The sequence below is a fragment of the Nycticebus coucang genome, chromosome 7, assembly GCF_027406575.1.
Source record: "Nycticebus coucang isolate mNycCou1 chromosome 7, mNycCou1.pri, whole genome shotgun sequence".
In the NCBI taxonomy this organism is placed as follows: domain Eukaryota; kingdom Metazoa; phylum Chordata; class Mammalia; order Primates; family Lorisidae; genus Nycticebus; species Nycticebus coucang.
This window is the reverse complement of record NC_069786.1, coordinates 115703222-115724702: the sequence shown is the minus strand read 5'-3', so window position 1 is coordinate 115724702 and position 21481 is coordinate 115703222. Positions and strand designations below refer to the sequence as shown.

The 21481-nt window shown below is 38.0% G+C and overlaps 1 protein-coding gene across 6 annotated transcripts in view; it reads left to right on the top strand.

Annotated features, from left to right (window-relative positions):
* The window catches only part of USP37 (ubiquitin specific peptidase 37), a 121689-nt gene extending 100444 nt beyond the window's left edge, over positions 1-21245 (top strand). For all 6 annotated transcript variants that reach the window (XM_053597977.1, XM_053597980.1, XM_053597979.1 and 3 more), the window contains 7 exons: positions 616-871; positions 5284-5450; positions 7578-7638; positions 10534-10649; positions 15595-15664; positions 15963-16101; positions 16730-21245. In XM_053597977.1, the coding sequence (XP_053453952.1) occupies positions 616-871; positions 5284-5450; positions 7578-7638; positions 10534-10649; positions 15595-15664; positions 15963-16101; positions 16730-16817 (897 nt within the window). In that variant the 3' untranslated portion in view covers positions 16818-21245. The remainder of the gene's footprint in view (positions 1-615; positions 872-5283; positions 5451-7577; positions 7639-10533; positions 10650-15594; positions 15665-15962; positions 16102-16729) is intronic.
* The last annotated feature ends 236 nt before the right edge of the window (positions 21246-21481 follow it).

Below are 21481 nucleotides of genomic sequence, written 5' to 3'. Positions count from 1 at the left end.
AGAAGAACATAAACCAAAAATACTGATAGAAATTATTTTTCTATAATTATATTGAAAATAAAATTCAATAAATGTATTCAAAATAATACCTTCTGTTTTGAATAAATGTATTAAATTTATGCATTTTGCAAACTTTTATAAAATTGGCATTTGTTAATCAAGAAAAATAATCATATATCCTTAGGTAATTATTAATTTAAATTACACAAGTCATCGAAGAAAGGAAAAAAATTTTTTTTTTTTTTTTTTTGAGACAGTGTCTCATTCAGTCGCCCTAGGGTTGAGTGCTATGGCATCATAGCTCACAGCAGCCTTAAACTCAGACTCAGGTGATTCTCTTGCTTCAGCCTTCTAAGTAGCTAGAACTATAGGCACCTGCCACAGCGCCCACCTGTTTTTTAGAGACCCAGTCTTGCTCTTGCTCAGGCTGGTTTCAAATTCCTGAGCTCAAGCAGTTCATCTGCCTCAGCCTCCCAGAGTGCTGGGATTACAGGCATGAGCCACCACCCCCGGCTGGAAACTTATTATAAATAAAATAAAGTTGCCACTTTAAGGTCCAGTTAAGATTGCTATGTTGTTATTCTGGTTTTCTCTAAAAGTAACTCTCTTCTTCAGGATTCAAAATTATGCCAAATAGAGCCTGATAAATCCGAAATGGAAAACTCAGGATTTGACAGAATGAGTGAAGAAGAGCTTTTAGCAGCTGTCTTAGAAATAAGTAAGAGAGAAACTTCACCATCTCTGAGTCATGAAGATGATGATAAGCCAACAAGCAGCCCAGATACTGGATTTGCAGAAGATGATATGCAAGAAATGTCTGAAAATCCAGACACTATGGAATCTGTGAAGTCAAAGACAATCACAGAGCCAGGTAGGTTTAATGAAGATAAACATCTATTAAAACATAAGTATTTTAAAGCCTTATAGTGATCAGTGACTTAAATAATGGGAGGTGGAGTGGATCTATATAACAGCTGGTAATATTTCTTGGTTTATTATAAAAAGCTTTAAAAATGAGAAGTAAATGTTATGACTAGTATACAGATGCCTGAAAAAGTATACCATTTCCCTTGAGATGTACATCAGGAGTAAAGGTAGCATTCTAATGTGCATGTAATAAATGTTTTTGTCAGTTTTCTCACCACTGATAATTTAGAAATTCATATAATTCTTTATTTTTCGGTATCTGAATTTTTAACAGTTTTAGTATGTAAATACAAGTTCTTCATCCTCTGCACATTGTATTACCTTTTTTTGTTTTGATAATACAACTACTTACATTGTGTTACAATTGCCTACAATTCAGTACATTAACTTGCTGTACAGGTTTATAGCCTGAGAGTAGTAAACTATGCCATATCGTCTAGGTGCATAATAAACTATACTATCTAGCTTTGTATAAGTGTATTCTGTGACAGGGGTATCCAATCCGTGGCCCGTAGTCACATGTTGTCCAGGATGGCGATGAATGTGGCCCAACACAAAATCATAAACTTACTTAAAACAAATAGTATGAGATTTTTTTATGATTTTTTTTGGCAGAATTTGATAGTGTGGTTCTCAAGAGTAAACACTGGCAGCGTTGTGTCACAATATCATGTAAAATAAACATCCACCCTTGTGATTTGTAGGCATGTGTGGCTCCAGCATTACAGCCTTGTACAGCTTCCAGGGTATTACCTTTCAAACTTAGACAGTTTAATTGACACTATTGGACATTACATGTGCTCATGGTGACTTGGTGAGGCAACAGTTATCAATAATATTATTTCAAGCTACCATTGCAATGTTAGGGGTTTAATGTTACTTGGAAGTCAGGTAAACATTCTTATTTGATTATTAAGCATACTTCTGTACCTCAGCTGTGCCTCACACATCAGCCCTCTACCTTGCCCTGCACTGGAAGCCAAGATGTGGAGGGGCCCAAACCTCGCTTTCTATTTTCCTATCAATTTTCATAATAAAAGTAAATATAGTCCCTTGTCTATTATTATTTTTTTAATCCCAGCATGATTTCTACAAAGTATCAAAAGAAAACAGAACCCCCAAAAAGAAAAATTATAGATAAAGGAAGCTTATTCAGTGAAAAGTGGACAAATGACGACTTTTTTGTCAAGGCAAATATTAAGGCACTCTGCTTAATTTGTAGGGAATTTCTGCAAGTTTTCAAAGACTGTAATTGAAAAGGTATTATATGCAAAATGCTGCCAAATTTGGTATGTGTGAAGAATTTTGTCATAAAGACAAAATAGAAAAACTGAAACAAGTCTGTCTTCTCAACAAAACAAGTATTTTTAAGTTACAACTCAGATTCCTTTGTAATAAGTAATGTGGTGGCATATTTAATAGAAAAAATATCAAAATCATTTACTGATGTTGAGTTTATTAAGCAACGTATGGAAAGCATGTTAGATATAATTTGACCTGGGAAATAGGGAGATATTTCTAAAATCAGTTTGCCTCACCAGATTATAGCCAGGTGAATTGAAGAAATTGGAAAATTTATCAAAAGAAGTTTGGAGAGTAAAGCTACTAGTTTTAAATTTTATGCTTTAGCAATGGAGGGCAGCACTGATGCTAAAAATACAGCTCAACTTGCCATTTTTAATAGTGGTATTGATGACGAATATAATGTCACTGAAGAAATGGCTTCTTTAGTCTCATTCAATAGACACAGCTAAATCAAGAGATATATACAAAGCAGTAAAAAATATGTAAAGTAATTTTCTTTGTCCGTTGTCAACATACCTGGTATAGTTAATATGGTACCTTGGTGATAGTAGGTGAGAAAGAGGGATTTGTAAAATTAATAAATGATGATGTAATTGCTGCCCCAAACTCACATTTGCTGAGGTATCATTGCATAGCACATCAAGAAAATGTATGCATAAAAGCTGTAAAAATGGATAACATCATGAAGATTGTCATTAAGACTATGAATTTCATAAAGGCCATGGGATTGAATCATCGCCATTTCTAGGAATTCCTTAAAAGTATTGATGGTACAGCCAGGTGTGGTGGCTCATTCCTATAATCCTAGCACTCTGCAAGACCAAGGTGGAAGATTTCTTGAGCTCAGGAGTTCGAGACCAGCCTGAATAAAGTGAGACACACACCCACTCCCATCTCTACTAAAAATAAAAAAACTAGTCAGGCATGGTGGTGCATGCCTGTAGTCCCAGCTACTCAGGAGCCTTAGGCAGGAGAAGTGCTTGAGCCCAGGAGTCTGAGGTTGCAGTGAGATATGATGATGCCATTGTACTCTAGCCTCATGTGACAGAGCAAGACTCTGTCCCAAAAAGAACAAAAATTGGGTATTTTTCACCTAACAAATTCTGAGGTTTTTCCTTTCTTAATAAATATTCAGAGTTTATGTTAGTCGTAAAATATTCTCTCAGCAATACAACTTAAAATAATTAGTTGCTGATTTAGAATCTAAAAAACAAGATGCTATGAGCTTCAGATTATCTATCTTATAGAAAATTATTTATTTAAAATGCAATACTGGCTGGACATGCTGGCTCACAACTGTAATCCCACCATTTTGGGAATCCAAGGTGGGAGGATTACTTAAAGCTTTGGAAATATAGTGAGACTCCATCTCAACAAAAAAACTTTAAAAATTAACTGGGCTTGGTGGCACGTGCCTGTGGTCCTAACTACTCAGGAGACTGAGGCAAGGAGGATCACCTGAGCCCCAAAGTTCGAGGTTACAAACCCAAATTCCACTCCAGTTTGGGTGGCAGAACAAGATGCTATTTCAAAAATAAAATGGGTGCAGGGGCTCTTTGGGATGTCAGGTGGGAGAATTGTTTGAGGCTAGGAATTCAAGACCAGCCTGGGCAAAGTAGGGAGATCCCCATAACTACAAAAAATAAAAAGATAAAAGTTAGCCAGGTCTGTGGTCCTATCCTAGCTGCTTGGGAGGCTAAGCTAGGAGGATTGCTTGAGCCCAGGAGCTTGAGGCGGTAGTCAGCTATGATCATGCCACTGCACTCTAGCCTGAGCAACAGAGCAAGACCATGTCTTTAAAAAAAAAAAAGTATATGATAAGGTAAAAACAATCTGTTTGCCATGAATGTATATAGGTAATTCTCATTTGCCAGTTAAATTTTTTTTGTTTGTTTTGTTTTTTTCTTGTTGGGGAATCATTGAGGGTACAATGAGCCAGGTTACACTGCTTGAGTTTACTGGATGTAGTCTCTCTATTAAAGTTAAATTCTGTTCATGAGTATTTTCTTAACTTGTTAAGATGAGAATTTTTATGTTGATAAAGTGTTTGATTCAGTTTTAAAAAGAAGAATCCTCCAACTACTCCTATCAGTATTAAAAATTGTAATAAAATGTTGTTGCTTTCAATTTAAATAACCGGAACAAAATCATCACTGTCTTATTTATCCCAGCTAGCCATAATTCATTGGGAAGGAACAGAAATGAAAGATTAATTTTTTTTACCTCCCTGAATGAATGTTTTAAATGTACATTGTATATTGCCATAGACCGTACAGTACTTACTACTTTCTACTTAAATCTTTAGATTTAGGATATACTATATAATTCTTGTTTGATTATTAATATGAATATGTTCAATTAATATACAGTGTAATAAATGGGAAGATGTCAATATTAGTAATTTTAGCTTGATTCTTCTTTTGTTTGCTTTATTTCTAGTACTTGGTCATGTGATATTATGATCTACGAATAGGGCTGTTTGTTCTTCCCCATCATTAACCATGGTGTGTTTTTGGTGATCAGTTAAGTTTCAGAAGCATTGCTGTGGATCACTGATTCTCAACCAGGAGTAGTTTTGTCCTCCAGGGGACAAATGGCAATGTCTGTCATTTTTGGTTGTCATAACTGTAGAAGATGAGTGCTACTGGCATCTAGTAGGTAGAGGCCAGGGATACTGCTAAACATTCAGTGATGCATAGGACAGGCTCCACTCCCATATCCTGTACAAGAACTTATCCCATTTACAATGTCAATAGTACTTGAGGTTGGGCGGCCCCTGTGGCTCAAGGAGTAGGGCGCCGGTCCCATATGCCAGAGGTGGCTGGTTCAAACCCAGCCCCGGCCAAAAACCACAAAAAAAAAAAAAAAAAAAAAAAATAGTACTTGAGGTTGAGAAATCCTGATGTAGATGTAGTAAGATGAAATTGTATGTCCCAGGCAAATGGTACATTAGGTTAGAGTAAATTCCTCTCTGAACAGTAGATGTCACTCTAGAAATTTTGGTTTATTAGAGCCTTATTCCCAAAATAGTGATGTATTCTGCTTCCTCAGATCCTGCCAGTTTTACTGAGATCGCCAAAGACTGTGATGAAAATAAAGAAAACAAAACTCCTGAAGGATCTCAGGGAGAGGTTGATTGGCTTCAGCAGTATGATATGGACCCTGAAAGGGAAGAACAAGAGCTTCAGCAGGCATTGGCTCAGAGTCTTCAAGAGCAAGTAAGAGATATTTATATTGCTACTTTCTCTATACCTGCCTTTCTCAAGAAATAGAATAATAATAATAATAACTAGCATGCATTGACCACTTATTATGCTCAGGCATTATTCCAGGTGATTTATGTATAGTATAATTGATCCATCAACAAAAACTTGTTTGAGGGTTGCTTTGAGGTTCAAATAAGTACTTAGGTAGTTTTTCTTTTTTTGAAAATCGAAATTTAACAAAATATATATTCTTGGTTACTTTCCATGAGTATAGTCACTTCATGCTAAAATAAGATGGGATATTAGAGATTATTCCCAGTCCAACTTTGTTTTGTAAACAATAGAAGTAGTATATTAATATGATCTTATCATTAATATTTTAAGGCAATGTATTTGTTTTGGTCATTTTCTTACAATATAAATACTTGCCTACCAATTATTTGAACATAAAATTCTCAGAAATAGCATCTAAAAATCTAATTTCCTAGCCAGATGCAATGACTCATAGATCATACCTATAATTTCAGCTACTCAGAAGACTGCAAGACTTCAAAATAATATAAAATCCAATTTTTAAATTTTAGTAACAACATTTATCTTTTCTTTGCATAGTAATCTATTCTTCAATTTTTACTTTATGCTGGTTGTTTGCACTGTCCAGTTACCTGAGATAATCAGATTTACAGATAGTATTCATGGTTATCTAATCCTTTGCGATTCAGGTCATGTTAATGAAAATTTACCAAGACTCCCCAATGAATGGGTAGTTTTAGTGCTTGCAGATGATCAGATTAAGAAATTTACTAGTGCCTATAGTCCAGCTGCTTGGGAAGCTGAGGTGAGATCACTTGAGCCCAGGAGTTTAAGACCAGTCCATGCCATATAATGAGAACCTGTCTTAAAAAAAAAAAACAAGAAATCTAATTTCTTTGGATCAGTGATTCTCAGTCTTACCTGCTCATTCAGATTATTATTTGGGAGCTTTAAAATATACTGAAGCCTAGATCATTCAGCCCCTCAGAAACTCTGATGTTGATGAGATTGATCTAACATATGGTAAGAGCATCTGGATATCTTTCCTTTTAACCTTAATTTTCAAAAGATTCTCCCAGTGATTCTGATGGGCAGCCAAGATTTAAAACCACTTCAGAGGCCAGTTGCAGTGGCTCATGTCAGTAATGCTAGCACTTTGAGAGACCAAGGCGGGTGGATTGCTTGAACTGAGGAGTTTGAGACCAGCCTAAGCAAAGTAAGACTGTATCTCTACTAAAAATAGAAAAACTAGCTGGGCATCATGGTGGGCACTTATAGTGCCAACTACTCAGGAGACTGAGCCAAGGGGATATCTTGAGCTCAAGAGAATCTTGGCAAGTCGACCACCCAAGAGACTGTAACAAATTGGTCTGCATACAGAGGTGGTCAACATAAGGAAATAGGCCTACTGTACTGACACATGCATGTGTTACCTGTTTGGTCTATGAAAATTAGGTTGCCCAGGTATGGTGGCTAATGCCTATAATCCTAGCACTTTGGGAGGCCGGGGTGGGATTGGGGCAGGGAGATAGCCTGAACTCAGGAGTTTGAGACTAGCTTGAGCAAGAGCAAGACTCTGTCTCTAAAAAATAGCCAGGTGTTGTGGTACACACCTGTACTTGGAAGTCTGAGGCAAGAGGATCACTTGAGCCCAAGAGTTTGAAGTTTCTGTGAGCTGTGATGTAATGGCACCCTACCCAGGGCAACAGAATGAGACTCTATCTTAAAAATAAAATAAAATAAATAAAAATCAGGGAACGGGAAAGAAGCAATTTGCTAACTATCCACTCTGTACCAAGCACTTTATACAATAAGAAGAAAGGGAATTATATCATAATGTCACATTGAATGATTCTGGGTTGGCAAGAAAAATGTAGCTAACAAGAATAGCATTTAAACTCTTTTAACTTTGAAGGTTGTGTTTTAAGAGGACAGTGTTAAAAAAAGTAAACTTCTCACATCCCTTAAAAGGTTATACTCCAAACATCCACAAGGTTGTGGAGAACATTATTAGCAAATGCTTCCATAGAAGCTGAATTTATCTTCATTTAAATAAGTTTAATCAATACCTCTTTAAATATCTTAGTTTTTCTTTTATCCCTTTAGGAAGCTTGGGAACAGAAAGAAGACGATGATCTCAAAAGAGCTACAGAGCTAAGTCTTCAAGGTTTGGAGATCATTTTAACTACTTATTTATTTTATTTATTTATTTTTTTTTTTTGAGACAAAGTCTTACTATGTCGCCCTCGGTAGAGTGCTATGGCGTCACAGCTCACAGCAACCTCAAACTTTTGGGCTTACATGATTCTCTTACCTCAGCCTCCCATGTAGCTGGGACTACAGGCACCCACCACAACACCTGGCTGTTTTTCTGTTGCAGTTGTCATTGTTGCTTAGCTGACCCAGTCTGGGTTCAAACATGCCAACCTTGGTGTATGTGGCTGATGCCATAACAACTGTGCTACAGGCGCCGAGCCTTAACTACATTTTTTTAATGGTAATATATCAAACATATGCCAGGTGCGATGACTAACACCCATAATCCTAGCACTCTGGGAAGCCAAGATGGGAGGGACACTTGAGGGTCAAGAATTCAAGACCAGGCCCATGCGGTGGCTCACGCCTATAATCCTAGTACTCTGAGAGGCTGAGGCCGGTGGACGGCTTGAACTCATGAGTTCGAAACTAGCCTGAGCAAAAGTGAGACCCCGTCTCTACTAAAAATAGAAAACTGAGGCAAGAGGATCACTTGAGTCCAAGAGTTGGAGGTTGCTATGAGCTATGGTGCTACGGCCCTCTCAGGGCAACAGCTTGAGACTTTGTCTTGAAAAAAAGAGTTCAAGACCAGCCTGAACAAGACTACTAAAAATAGAAAAAATTAGCTGGCCATGGAGGTTTGTGCCTGTAGTCCAGCTACTGGGAGGCTGGGGCAAGAGAATGGCTTATGCCCAAGAGTTTGAGATTGCAATGAGCTATGATCATGCTACTGCACTCCCACCAGGGCAATGAGCAAGACTTTGTCTCAAAAAAAAAAGAAAGAAAAGAAAAGGGGGTATCACACATAGAAGAGCATACAAAATGTATTTTAGTGACAACAAATTTGAACACCTCCCAGGTAAAGAAGCAGAACCTTAGAAGTTACCTGTATATCTCCTTTCCCCCTCCCTCCCAGAGGACACCTGTATGCTAACATTTATATTATCTTTATCTTGCTTTTTAAAATGATTTTATCATCGATATCTATATCCTTAATGCTATATTTTTTAATTTTAAAAAATAAAACAAGAAAATTTATCTGTTTAATGAAAGAATAATAGATTATCCACTGTTAAGACTCCTAAGAGAACATTATGTGGCTTCAGTTTCCTCATGAATTTTTAAGAGCTCGTTCTGGGGAAGTCAGTGGGCAGTACATAAAGTTCACACAGTCATGGCATTTGGCAGAACTAATATGCGGACTAGATATTGGAAGTTCATAGAGGTAGAAGTTGGGAGATAGAAGTGGATATAGGTGTCATTTTTTATATCTTTTTTTTTTTTTTGCAGTTTTTGGCCAGAGCTGGGTTTGAACCCACCACCTCTGGTATATGGGGCCAATGCCCTACTCCTTTGAGCCCCATTTTTTTTTTTTTTTTTTGTTTTTGTAGAGACAGAGTCTCACTTTATGGCCCTCGGTAGAGTGCCGTGGCCTCACACGGCTCACAGCAACCTCTAACTCTTGGGCTTAAGCGATTCTCTTGCCTCAGCCTCCTGAGCAGCTGGGACTACAGGCGCCCGCCACAACGCCCGGCTATTTTCTGGTTGCAGTTTGGCCAGGGCTGGGCTTGAACCCGCCACCCTCGGTACATGGGGTCGGCGCCCTACTGACTGAGCCACAGGCGCCGCCCTGAGCCCCATTTTTTATGTCTTTTTTTGTTTTGTTTTGTTTTTTTTGTTTTTTTTACAGTTTCCGGCATATGGGGTTGGCGCCTTACTCCTTCGAGCCACAGGTGCTGCCCATTTTTTGTATCTTTTGATCATCAGTGATGTAAATTGAATCGTTTCTTAACTTTTCCATTTCCATTGTTGGCTTAGGACAGCTTTGAGTGTTTTCAGCTGAGTCAACCACTCATGTATTTCCAATTTCAGAATTTTTATGCTATAATTAGTCTTTTTTTTCCACTCATAGGTGTTCATTTCTTTTAAACAGCACAGTAATGTGACTTTAGTGGAGCTAAGTATATTTTAAAGCAGATAATAATTTATTTACAAATGCTTCTGGCATTCTTTATTTAAAATCATTAGTAAAGGCTGTAGCTCAGGGGTTAATGCGCCAGCCACACACACTGGAGCCAGTGGGTTCGACCCCACCCTGGGCCTGCTGGACAAGTGTGACAACAGTGACAACTATAATTTATTTATAAATTATATTTATATACAAATTATATTTACTAGTGAAACCTATAATATGCATCAAGTACTTCAAATCTGTCACATCATTCATATGATACAGAGCTTACTGAAACGGGATTATCTGTAAAATTATATTCTTTTTCAGTTTTATTCCTTTCTTATAAGGATTAGATCTCCTTATATAAATATACTTAAAAGAAAAAGGAACATTTGTTTTATAGATACACATCTGCAGTATTACTCCCTTGGAGTAGGCTGAGCACATTGGAACCCTAATAATAATATATTTTATGTTTTATTTTCTTTCCTTTTTTTTTTTTTTTTTTAAAGACAGAGTCTTACTTTATCGCCCTCCGTAGAGTGCCATAGTCACAGCTCACAGCAACCTCCAGCTCTCGGGCTTAGCGATTCTCTTGCCATAGCTTCCCGAGTAGCTGGGACTACCAGCGCCCCCCACAACACCCAGCTATTTTTTGTTGCAGTTTGGCCAGGGCCAGGTTCAAACCCACCACCCTCAGTATATGCCCTACCCACTGAGCCACAGGCACTGCCCTATTTTATGTTTTCTTAAGGTGATAAAATACGTACCTCAAGCTATTATATCTTCCTAATGATGTCTTTTATGTCGATTCCAAGAAGTTTCACAAGATTTTGTCTTTATGTTTTGCAGAGTTTAACAACTCTTTTCTGGATGCATTGGGTTCTGATGAGGATTCTGGAAATGAGGATGTTTTCGATATGGAATACACAGAAGCCGAAGCTGAGGAACTGAAAAGAAATGCTGAGGTAATTTTTTTGTCTCTGAGCAGAATCAGTCAGATTGTCAGAGTTACTCCTCCTGTTCTTTATTTTAAAGGCCCCACTTTCAGTGTCTATTGCAGGTTCACTGCAGCCCATTCCGCAGCCATCAAGTGGTCTTCATTTTCTTTTTATTTACTCTTCATTTCTGACATAGAAATTCTAAACAAAACAAGAGCCAGGGACAGTGGCTCATATCTATAATCCCAACAGCTCAGGAGTCTGAAACAGGATTGTTTGCAGCCAGAAGTCAAAGCTAGCCTGGGCAATATAGTGATACCTTGTCTCTAAAAAATATTTATTTTTAGATTAGCCAAGTGTTGTAGCATATCTCAGCTATTCCTAGCTACTTAGGAGGCTGAGTATAGAGGATTGCTTGAGCTGCAGTGAACTGCGATGGTGCCACTGCTGCTTGGGCCTGGGTGACAGAGTGAACTCCATCTCAAAGAAAAGGTGGGGTACTTTCCCGTCCACTCCAACCACCTTAAGTAAAAAATGAAAAAAATCCTTAACTCAAACAGGCTTGGCACCTTTAGCTCAGTGGTTAGGACACCAGCCACATACACCAGGGTTGGTGGGGTCAAACCCAACCAGGGCCTACTAAACAACAAAGACAACAATAACAAAAAAAAAAAGGGCGGCGCCTATGGCTCAAGGAGTAGGGCGCCGGTCCCATATGCCGGAGGTGGCGGGTTCAAACCCAGCCCTGGCCAAAAACCACAAAAAAAAAAAAAAAAAATAGCCAGGCATTGTGGCGGGTGCCTGTAGTCCCTGCTACTTGGGAGGCTGAGGCAAGAGAATTGCATAAGCCCAGGAGTTTGAGGTTACTGTGAGCTGTAATGACGCCACAGCACTCTACCGAGGGTGACATAGTAAAACTCTGTCTCAAAAAAATAGGCTCGGCGCCTGTAGCCCAGTAAGTAGGGCACCAGCCACATACACCAAGGCTGGGGGATTCGAGCCCAGCTTGGGCCTGCTAAACAACAATAACAACTGTCACCAAAAAATAGCCAGGCATTGTGGTGGGTGCCTCTAGTCCCAGCTACTTGGGAGGCTGAGGCAAGAGAATCACTTAGGCCCAAGAGTTTGAGGTTGCTGTGAGCTGTGACGCCTTAGCACTCTACCAAGGGTGACATAGTGAGACTCTGTCTCGACCAAAAATATAATAAATAAATAAACAAAATAGAACAAGACAAATACAGAAACACATCCTGACCCCACCTTATGCACATGTTCGATAAGAACTGTGTGTAAAGGCAGATGTATATTAAATTTCGTTAGTTCCACTAAGTAACTATATTATCTTTATACTTAAATACCAAAGCAATTGTTTGTTGCTCAGTGAAAACTTCTGAATTAAAGACGTTAATTAGACACACTGTACTTTTTTCTTTTTTTACTTTTTTTTTTTTTTTTTGTAGAGACAGAGTCTCACTTTATGGCCCTCGGTAGTGTGCCGTGGCCTCACACAGCTCACAGCAACCTCCAACTCCTGGGCTTAAGCGATTCTCTTGCCTCAGCCTCCTGAGTAGCTGGGTTTACTTTTTTCTTAATTGCCTTTTCCCCCAAACTTTAATTATGCAGGATCCCACTATCCTAACAGAATTACTGTTAGCTTTTCACATATTCTTTTGTCATTGCCCACCTCCACATATGCTTTAAAAAGTCTTAAGATAGTCCTGGGAGCAGCTCACACCTATAATCCTAGCACTCTGGGAAGCCGAGGTGCGAGGATCCCTTGAGCTCAGGAGTTCGAGATCAGCCTGAGCAAGAGCAAGACCCTGTCTCTACTAAAAATAGAAGAAAAAAAAATTAGCTGGGTGCCCTGGTGGGTACCTGTAGTCTCAGCTACCTAAGAGGCTGAGACGAGGCTTGGGGCCTGTAGCTCAGCAGCTAGGGCACCAGCCATGTACACTGGAGCTGGCCGGTTCCAATCCAGCCTGGGCCTACCAACCAAAATGACAGTTGTAATCAAAAAATAGCTGAGCGTTGTGGTGGGCGCCTGTAGTCCCACTACTTGGGAGGCTGAGGCAGGAGAATCCCTTAAGCCCAAGAGTTTGAGGTTGCTGTGAGCTGTGTCGCTGTGGCACTCTACCCAGGGTGACAGCTTTAGACTGTGTCTCAAAAAAAAAAAAAAAGAGAGAGAGAGAGACAGGCAAAAGGATTGCTTGAACCCAGGACTTTAGGTTGCTGTGAGCTAGGCTGACACCATAACACTCTAGTATGAGCAACAGAGTGAGATTTCTGTCTCAAAACAAAAGTTACAAGAGTAGTTTTTATCTTTTGGGGGATTTTTATTTTGTTACGTTTTTATACTTGGTGGTCTTACTATGTTGCCCGGGCTGACCTTGATCTCAAGCTCAAATGATGTGCCAACATACTTGGCTTATCCTGTTGGTTAAAGACTGATTATTTATAGCCATCTTATTTGTTCTCTTTTATCTGTAACATCAGAAATACATTCCTTTTTTTTATTTGAGACAGAGTCTCGCTTTGTCGCTCTCAGTAGAGTGCTGTGCTCACAGCAACCTTAAAATCTTGGGCGCAAGTGATATTGTTGCCTCAGTCTCCCGAGTAGCTGGGACTACAGGCACCTGCCACAATACCTAGCTATTTATTTATTTTATTTATTTATTTATTTTTTTTTTTTTTTTTGCAGTTTTTGGCCTGGGCTGGGTTTGAACCCACCACCTCTGGTATATGGGGCCGGCACCCTACTCCTTTGAGCCACAGGCGCCTCCCTATGCCTGGCTATTTTTTTAGAGACAGGGTCTTGCTCTTGCTCAGGCTGACCACCTACCTCAGCCTCCTAGAGTGCTAGGATTATAGGTGTGAGCCATCAGGCCCACCTGACAGTTTCTTATTTTTAATAGCTATACTATCATTCCCTCAAATGAACATCCTTAATGTTGAGCATTTGTTTAAGTTGTTTCTGTTTTTCACTGTGATAAATAATAAATTGAGAAACTGTGTATGATTATACTGTTTTCCATATTTTGGATTTTTTTCTTTAAGATAAATCCCCAGTATGCCCACATAAAATAAAAACTCAATTCAATTCAAAATGGGGGGAAGGGGAGAGATGGGTGTACTCCCACTTAAGAAACACAATGTAAATGTATATGGCACACCTCCTGGGTGTGGGACACAAGAGGGACTCTACCTCAACACATGCCAATATTGTAACCTAGTCATTTGTACTCACATCAATCTGAAATTCTTTTTAAAAAAAAGATAAATCCCCAATAGTAAATAATGCATCAAAGTTTATGAACATTTTAATAGTTTCTGGTTTACATATAGTTATGTTCCTTTTTTTTCTTTTTTAGAGACAGTCTCACTTTATTGCCCTCAGTAGAGTGCTGTGGCATCACAGCTCAGAGCAACCTCTAACTCTTGGACTTAAGCGATTCTCTTGCCTCAGCCTCCCAAGTAGCTGGGGCTACAGGCACCCGCCACAACGCCTGGCTATTTTTTTGTTGCAGTTTGTCCAAGGCTGGGTTCGAACCCGCCACCCTCGGTATATGGGGCTAGTGCCCTACTCGCTGAGTCACAGGCACCGCCCATGGGGCTCAGTTCTTAATTGCTAAGTTGTGGAAGCAATCTTAAGTGCCCATCAACCCATGAATGGATCAACAAACTGTGGTATATATATGCCATAGAATACTATTCAGCCATTAAAAAATATGGAGACTTTACATCTTTTACATTTATCTGGATGGAATTGAAATATGTTCTTCTTAGTAAAGTTTTGCAAGAATGGAAAAATAAATACCCAGTGTATTCCATACCAGTATAAAATCAGTATATAAGTGATTACATGTTCATAAGAACAGTAAACCCTTATATAGTCCAGATCGGGGTTAGAGGGAAGCAAGAGGGGGGAGGATGTATGGCAGAAGGAGGGAGGGCATGAGGCAGGATCTCACTCTAATGTGCACATTGTGAAGGTGTATAACACACCCCCTGGGTGAGGGGCTCTTCTACAAATGGAAGTTTACCCTGGAAGTGAGAACAATGTAACTTAAAAATTGTACCCTCATATTAATTTGAATAAAGTTTTAATTTAAAAACATGTTATAGTGCTGCCTACATTTAATGAATATCACTTTTCAGTTTTATTTTTTTACTAATAATAGTTTAATGACTTTTTTTTGAGACAGAGTTTCACTTTGTCACCCTCAGTAGAGTGCTATGACGTCACAGCTCATAGCAACCTCCAACTCCTGGGCTTAGGCAATTCTCTTGCCTCAGCCTCCTGATTAGCTGGGACTACAGGCACCCGCCACAACGCCTGACTATTTTTTGTTGCAGTTTGGCCGGGGCCAGGTTTGAACCTGCCACCCTAAGTATATGGGGCCAGCACCTTACCCACGGAGCTACAGGCGCTGCCCAGTTTAATGACATTTTAAAAGAAGATTTGAAATGTAAAAGTTGATTCATAATCCTGACAGCAACTCTTTTTCATTTTTTTCATTCTGTTGTCCAATATGTATTAACTATTTTTACAGAGCTATAGTTATTATGTGCTTTAATGTCTGTTTGAAAAACAAGTTAATATGTTGCTGATCCATATCCTTTTCTTTAATATATAATTGAATAATATTGCATTTAATTGATTTACTACTAACCAGTCAACTCTTACTGAATGTTATTTTAACTTTTCAGTAGATAATGCTATAGTCTATAATTCAATATATGTGCTCTTTTTTTCCTTTGAATTATTTCCTTAGGATAAATAAACTCTTATTGGGAGTGAAATTCTTAGGTCACAGGGTATCAACATTACAACCATTAGATTTTTCTTTTAATTGAATATCACTACACCACACACTGAAGCTTAACCTTGTCAACTTTGATAGTAAAAGTTAATTCAGTGTTTTGCTTTTATTCAGTTAAAGAGTTAAAAGTTATGCCCACTTCTGTTTTCCAGACAGGAAATCTTCCTCATTCCTATCGGCTCATCAGTGTTGTTAGTCACATTGGTAGCACTTCTTCTTCAGGTAAATGGACATTATGCTTTCAGCATTTTTATCACCTTCAATATGAATTGTATAAATAGATGTAACTGTTTTTATTTCTCTATTCATAAATGACCTAAAAATCCCCTGAGCAAAATGTATTTTTCAAAAAGGATACCCAATTATAGTATATTCCTCCCTAATTCTCTGTATGTGTTTTTAGAAACATTGTTGGGGGTAAGATGGATGTGGTACCTGTTTCTTTCTCAAACTTCTTGTTCCTGAGAAACATTCAGTTATGATTTTTAAAACCTCAATTTTTAAATTTTATTTGTTGCAGGTCATTACATTAGTGATGTGTATGATATTAAGAAGCAGGCATGGTTTACTTACAATGACCTGGAGGTATCTAAAATCCAAGAGGCTGCTGTGCAAAGTGATCGGGATCGGAGTGGTTACATCTTCTTTTATATGCACAAGTAAGAAACTACCAGATTCAAAATAATGGGTTAAAAGTCGCTTGAACTCTTCTCTTTCCTTTGAAGATAACCTATTCCTTATAAATCTAGAATATTTGTCTCTTAACTCAGCATTACCCATTTGTACCTAGTAGTATGTATCTAGGTACAAAACTTAAGATAGTTTGTTTTATGATATTCGTAGAAGCTTTCCTTCCACAAGCATTTTTGTTTTGTTTCGTTTTGTTTTGTTTTTGCCATTTTTTGGCCAGGGCTGGGCTTGAACCCGCCACCTCTGGCATATGGGGCCAGCGCCCTATTCCTTTGAGCCACCACCCCTTCCACAAGCCTTTTTGTCTGCCAGTTTTATCAAATAGAAGATCTTATTTATATGGATGGGAACTAGATAGCATTTTCATTAAAGCAAACTATTGCCAGTCCACCCCACCCCCCAATTCTCAAAAAGTAGCACCCAGTGGGGTTAAGATAGTGGTTGGATAAGTGAGCCATTTCTTTAATAAAGTGTAGGCACCAAATGGGATCGTGCAGGCTTTATGAGGATCTATTTTCTTTAGTTTTTTCTTCTGTTTACCTTTTGGTTCTGCTCACTAAATTTCTTGGGGCGGGGGGGTGTTTGTTTAATTTTAAGAGAGATCTTTGATGAGCTTCTGGAAACAGAAAAGAATTCTCAGGCATTTAGCATGGAAGCAGGGAAGACTACCCGGCAGGCCTCGTGAGGAAGAAACTCCTGGGATGGCAGTGTGCACTGCGTACTCTCTCTTACTGCCGCCCACCTCACCTTTCCTCTGCCCAAGGAGAATTTGGAATTCTACATGATGCGGGAGCAACAAACAGCTCAGGGCCAAACCAAAAGACGAAAATTGGAGTTATGCAGAATGCTCCATACTATTTTATGGAAACCTTGGTCTCACATCTGTAGCTGATTATCCTCTTTTCTCTCCTACAAGAGTGGCACTTCTTTTGTCTTAGGAATACATGTTGTAAATATATAAATATATATGTACATACACATGCACAGGATGAATGGAGCCTTAAAGAGTTAAGATGAACCACAAGACTATGCTCATAATTAATAGCACAGCAGTTTGGAGAAGAAATGAAGGTGTCAAAGAATCCATTCACCTGGGAAAAGTGTGAAGATAAACCTATCCGTTGGCTTTTAGCTTTTATGTTTCTGGAGTTTCTTGAATTTCACTCAAGTCTGTAACCTTTCATGTGTGGTTTCTTATAGTAAAGTTCACTGGAAAGCCAGCTCTCCATGTTACACTAATGACAGTTTGTTCTCCTTGCATGAGAGGGGCATTACTGTCACCTGACTTGAGCCTTTTTTTTTTTTTTAATTTCATGAATTTATAATATCTTTGCCGTTTACATGCAGTTCCAAGAAATGGATTGTTGGTGCTTTGGAATGTGTATGGTACTACATTTGATATTCATTGTACACTTTGTGTTTTCTCTAAAGAAATTTCTTCACACAGAATGTTTATCATGTATCATTATGTTATGATGGAGATGAAGATAGAATCTTTTATTTTCTTCTGTATCATTCTTCCGTGGAGCAGCATTATCCTAACAGATTGTAACCAAAACTTTAAAAGGTAGAAAAATAATATTTCTTCAACTGGGACTCCCCAGCAGGACTGAAGAATGCTAGCATTTCTGTCTAACTTAGGACAAGAGAGGCATTCTTGTGTTAAAGCTGAATTTCTGGACCACTAAAGCTCAAAGCCCTACCACTAGTGTGAAATTAAGTACTTGAGCTATAGGATAAAGGTTGAGTATTTAATCATTCGGTATCCGTCTTTGCCCTTAAAATAGGTGGGAATTAAAATGTGATCGGTTTAGGTTATCTCAAGAATAACAGATAACAAAGGTGCATAATATATCTTTTTAGGTTCTCTGAGTCAAGGCTAAGTGAGGATGCAACATTAAGTGCTACATTAGTCAGTTAGCTGACATTACCAACTTGGTTAAGCACCTTATGAAACCATATAAAGAATGAGTTTGAAGGTGGAATTCTATCCACACAATAATTTTGTGAGCCCAGATACCAGTAGGATTGCACAGAGTTTAGTATAGCAAAATGAAGCTTTCATTAGTTTTCTTTCGTGTGTTTTCTTCGCTTTTATTGTAAACAAGGGGATTGCTTTTCAGACAAAAACCACATCAGGTATTCAGGACAAAAAAATGTTTTAAACCCCATCATCACAGAAGATACAACATCTTCTCTAGAAGATTGCCTTAAGAGAGCTCCAGCTCTACTCCTTGAAACTTGGATGTGTTCTAACATAGATAACTCTTCTAAAATTTTGAATCTTTGAATTGTAAATGGCCTCAGCACTTTTGCTTAACTACTGACAAATACGTTGCTTCCTATGATCTTTGTGTACACTGTATCGTAGTAAATGTTCACAGTGGTACAACAGTAGGATATGAAGGAGTAGTTGAGTGCAAAGGAAAATATTTGTTTTCAAAACTAGCTTTTAAAAGTTTTGTTTCATTTCTACCAAGAGCCTCGTTTGGTTTGGTTTGGTTTTGCTTGAAAATAACTGGTTTTCTCATAAATGAGTGACATGATAATCAAAATTTTTTGGCTAGTTATCATTTATCTTAACCTATCTGTGCATTTGAGAGCTTCTAGAAGCACTGATAAAAATTATCAGGAGCAGTTTGAAGTGAGGGCTGCATTAAGACAGAGAAGAATAGAAATGATGCCGTTAAGCCTAGAAGCAGCCTCATTTGTTTTCATAGCTTGAACACATGTATGATTTAGAAGTACACTTGGCTTAGAGACCTGGTTTGATTTTCATGTCTTGAGCAGGACTTGTTGAAGATAGGTTACTAGTGTACATGAATTATCTCATTGCTCACATACTTACAAGGTTGGGACTTGAATTTCACTTGATACCTATCCTTTGTTGTGGCCTTGTCAGCCTTTTCCTTTACTCCTTTCCTTTACTCTTTTGACTACAAATGGAGATTTCAGCTAGACAGTGTTGATGAGGTTTGTTGGAGGTTTTTTGAGCTCGTTATATATATTTAAAAATTATAAATAGATAATATATTTTTTTTTGCACAGTGTGATCAGTTTGCTCAGAACTGGGGGATGGACCAGTTAGCCTGTTGGGGCCAGGAAGGGACAAGTTAGATTGGGAGACAGAGTGCTTCAGTTCCAGGCAGTTTGCATAGTACCTAATTAACTAACCTTCTTATTGAAATACCAAAAGTACGGTTACATTACTTTGAATAACATTGAATTGGAACTTTATAGTCACTACTTATAGATAACAACCTTTTGATCTTATTTGGAATTTTTTGAAAGGGAAAAGCAAAACTAAATTTCAAACTCATTTATTTTTATCCCCTCAAAGTATACAGAGTTAGAAGGGTGCATATGACTAGATGCTATTATCCCCTTAGTAGCCATGACTATAATTTCTGCCCACGAGAAGGTAGACTATATTTTGCGGGAATATATTTATATGTGTGTGCACACTCATAAGTTTTGTCTCAGCGGGATAGAAGCAGCAGCAACTCATTCATGAATTAGTCTTCTACTTATATTTTGATTCCAAAAGCTATTTGTTTACTTGCTATGGTCTGTTAGTTCTAGCCCTAACTAAAATGGCTCAGTAACAAGTACAACAAATGTAAATGTGTTTACATTTTAAGTATGCAGTAGTTCTTACAGATTAGTTTACTTTGAAAGGCAAATATTAGACTACACATTTTTTCTCTTTGAACAAGTGTAAAATTCTTCTGAAAGAGAGGCTTTAAAATGTAAAACCTAAGTAATCCCATGAATTTTCTTACTCTTGCATATTGCAATTATGGTTGCATAACTACATGTACAGCTACAGAAATAGTTATATAATGAAAATTATCTGGAAAAACCTAAATTAAAGACAAAAACAGGTAGTTTGTAAACTCACTTGTGATCTACTGAAAAGATGTTATATTAAAATATTATCCTTCTTCTCTGTCCTCTGAAATAACTGCAGTAGATACTCAGTTATCCAACTTTTTATTTTTGTGGCTCTGTTTGATTTAATCAACTCCCAGAGGTGGTCTTTTGTTTTAAATTAGGGAAACAGAGCTAGATTTACAAGTACATGTGGCTCTTGGATTTTTTTTTTTTAGGAAAATTATCAACCCAGCACCAGATGCAAGTCACATAAGTGTTCTGATAAAATGGATATGTCCTTTTCCTCCCCATTTTGCTCATTGCTGAGTAATGCTCTTAACAAATGTGTACAAAAACTAGATTTCTGCCTCTAACATCTTTCTACTGCATTACTTCAAAATTCTAATTTTGTCTCTATTGATATGTCTTATTAACATCTGAAAAAATGTTTTATTGGAAAACTATAGTTTGTTAGGCCTTAAGAGTTTTGTGGCAGAATTACTTTGCTGTGTTTCATCAGTCATTGACTACCTTATGGCATGCTTTCATTACTAGACTTCAGGCAGTCTCTTTTCGTTGTATCCTATTTATATACAATTAACAAATTGTTTCCTTTCCATGCCTGTTACATATCTGAGATTTTGAAGTTTTTATTAAAAAGTATGCTAGCGTGAATATAAGCATTTGATGTTTAGTAACATTGGACTTAAAGTACAGAGATTCTCATACGGGTATGTCCACTGGCATAGGAATAGAATGGATGAGGGTCTGGATCAGGATCCAAATGCCAGAACAAAGAAAAGCAATCAGCTGAACTGGTTTGCTTTAAAAACAGAGTGGACCTGTATAAAGAGTGAGACCACATGTGGGTGTGCACACCTATTGTTCCCAGGTTTCCCTCCCTCTGAGCTTTTCTGTCTCTCTCCCTAACTTCTCTGGCCTGTTGTCAGTGTTGTTTCTTTATGCTTAGGGAGAGGAAAACAAAACTGAGGTTTTCTACACTTTGCCTAACTGAGCTACTACCAGGTTTGCTGGCAGCTGTGGCCACATTATTTGTGAGGTGATTTTGGGTTCAGAGTGACTTGATTCTGATTCCTTATGTTGTTTTATATGGCGCAGCACTATTATCTGTGTTTTAGCAGAACTATTCCTCTGTATTTTATTTTTCCTTGTTTTGTTTCCTTTTTAAATTATGCATAGAGTTTTTTTGTGTGTGAAATTAAAGCCATTATTAACCTTCTGTTGGTTTGACTGTTATTTCTGAGGACACATTCTTGCAGACACTTTTAGTAAGCAGTTGTTTGAAGTTGTGTAAATCACCTTTTGGTTTTGAACTTGGACTTCCTTGCAGCACTGTTACATCTTCAAAGAAATAGAATGGCGAACCAATGTTGGCTATGGTCATCACCACTGGTTCCTGTTATTTTCATCTGAGGAGCCTATGAAGCTTTGCAGTGGCTTCGGAGTAATTTGTTT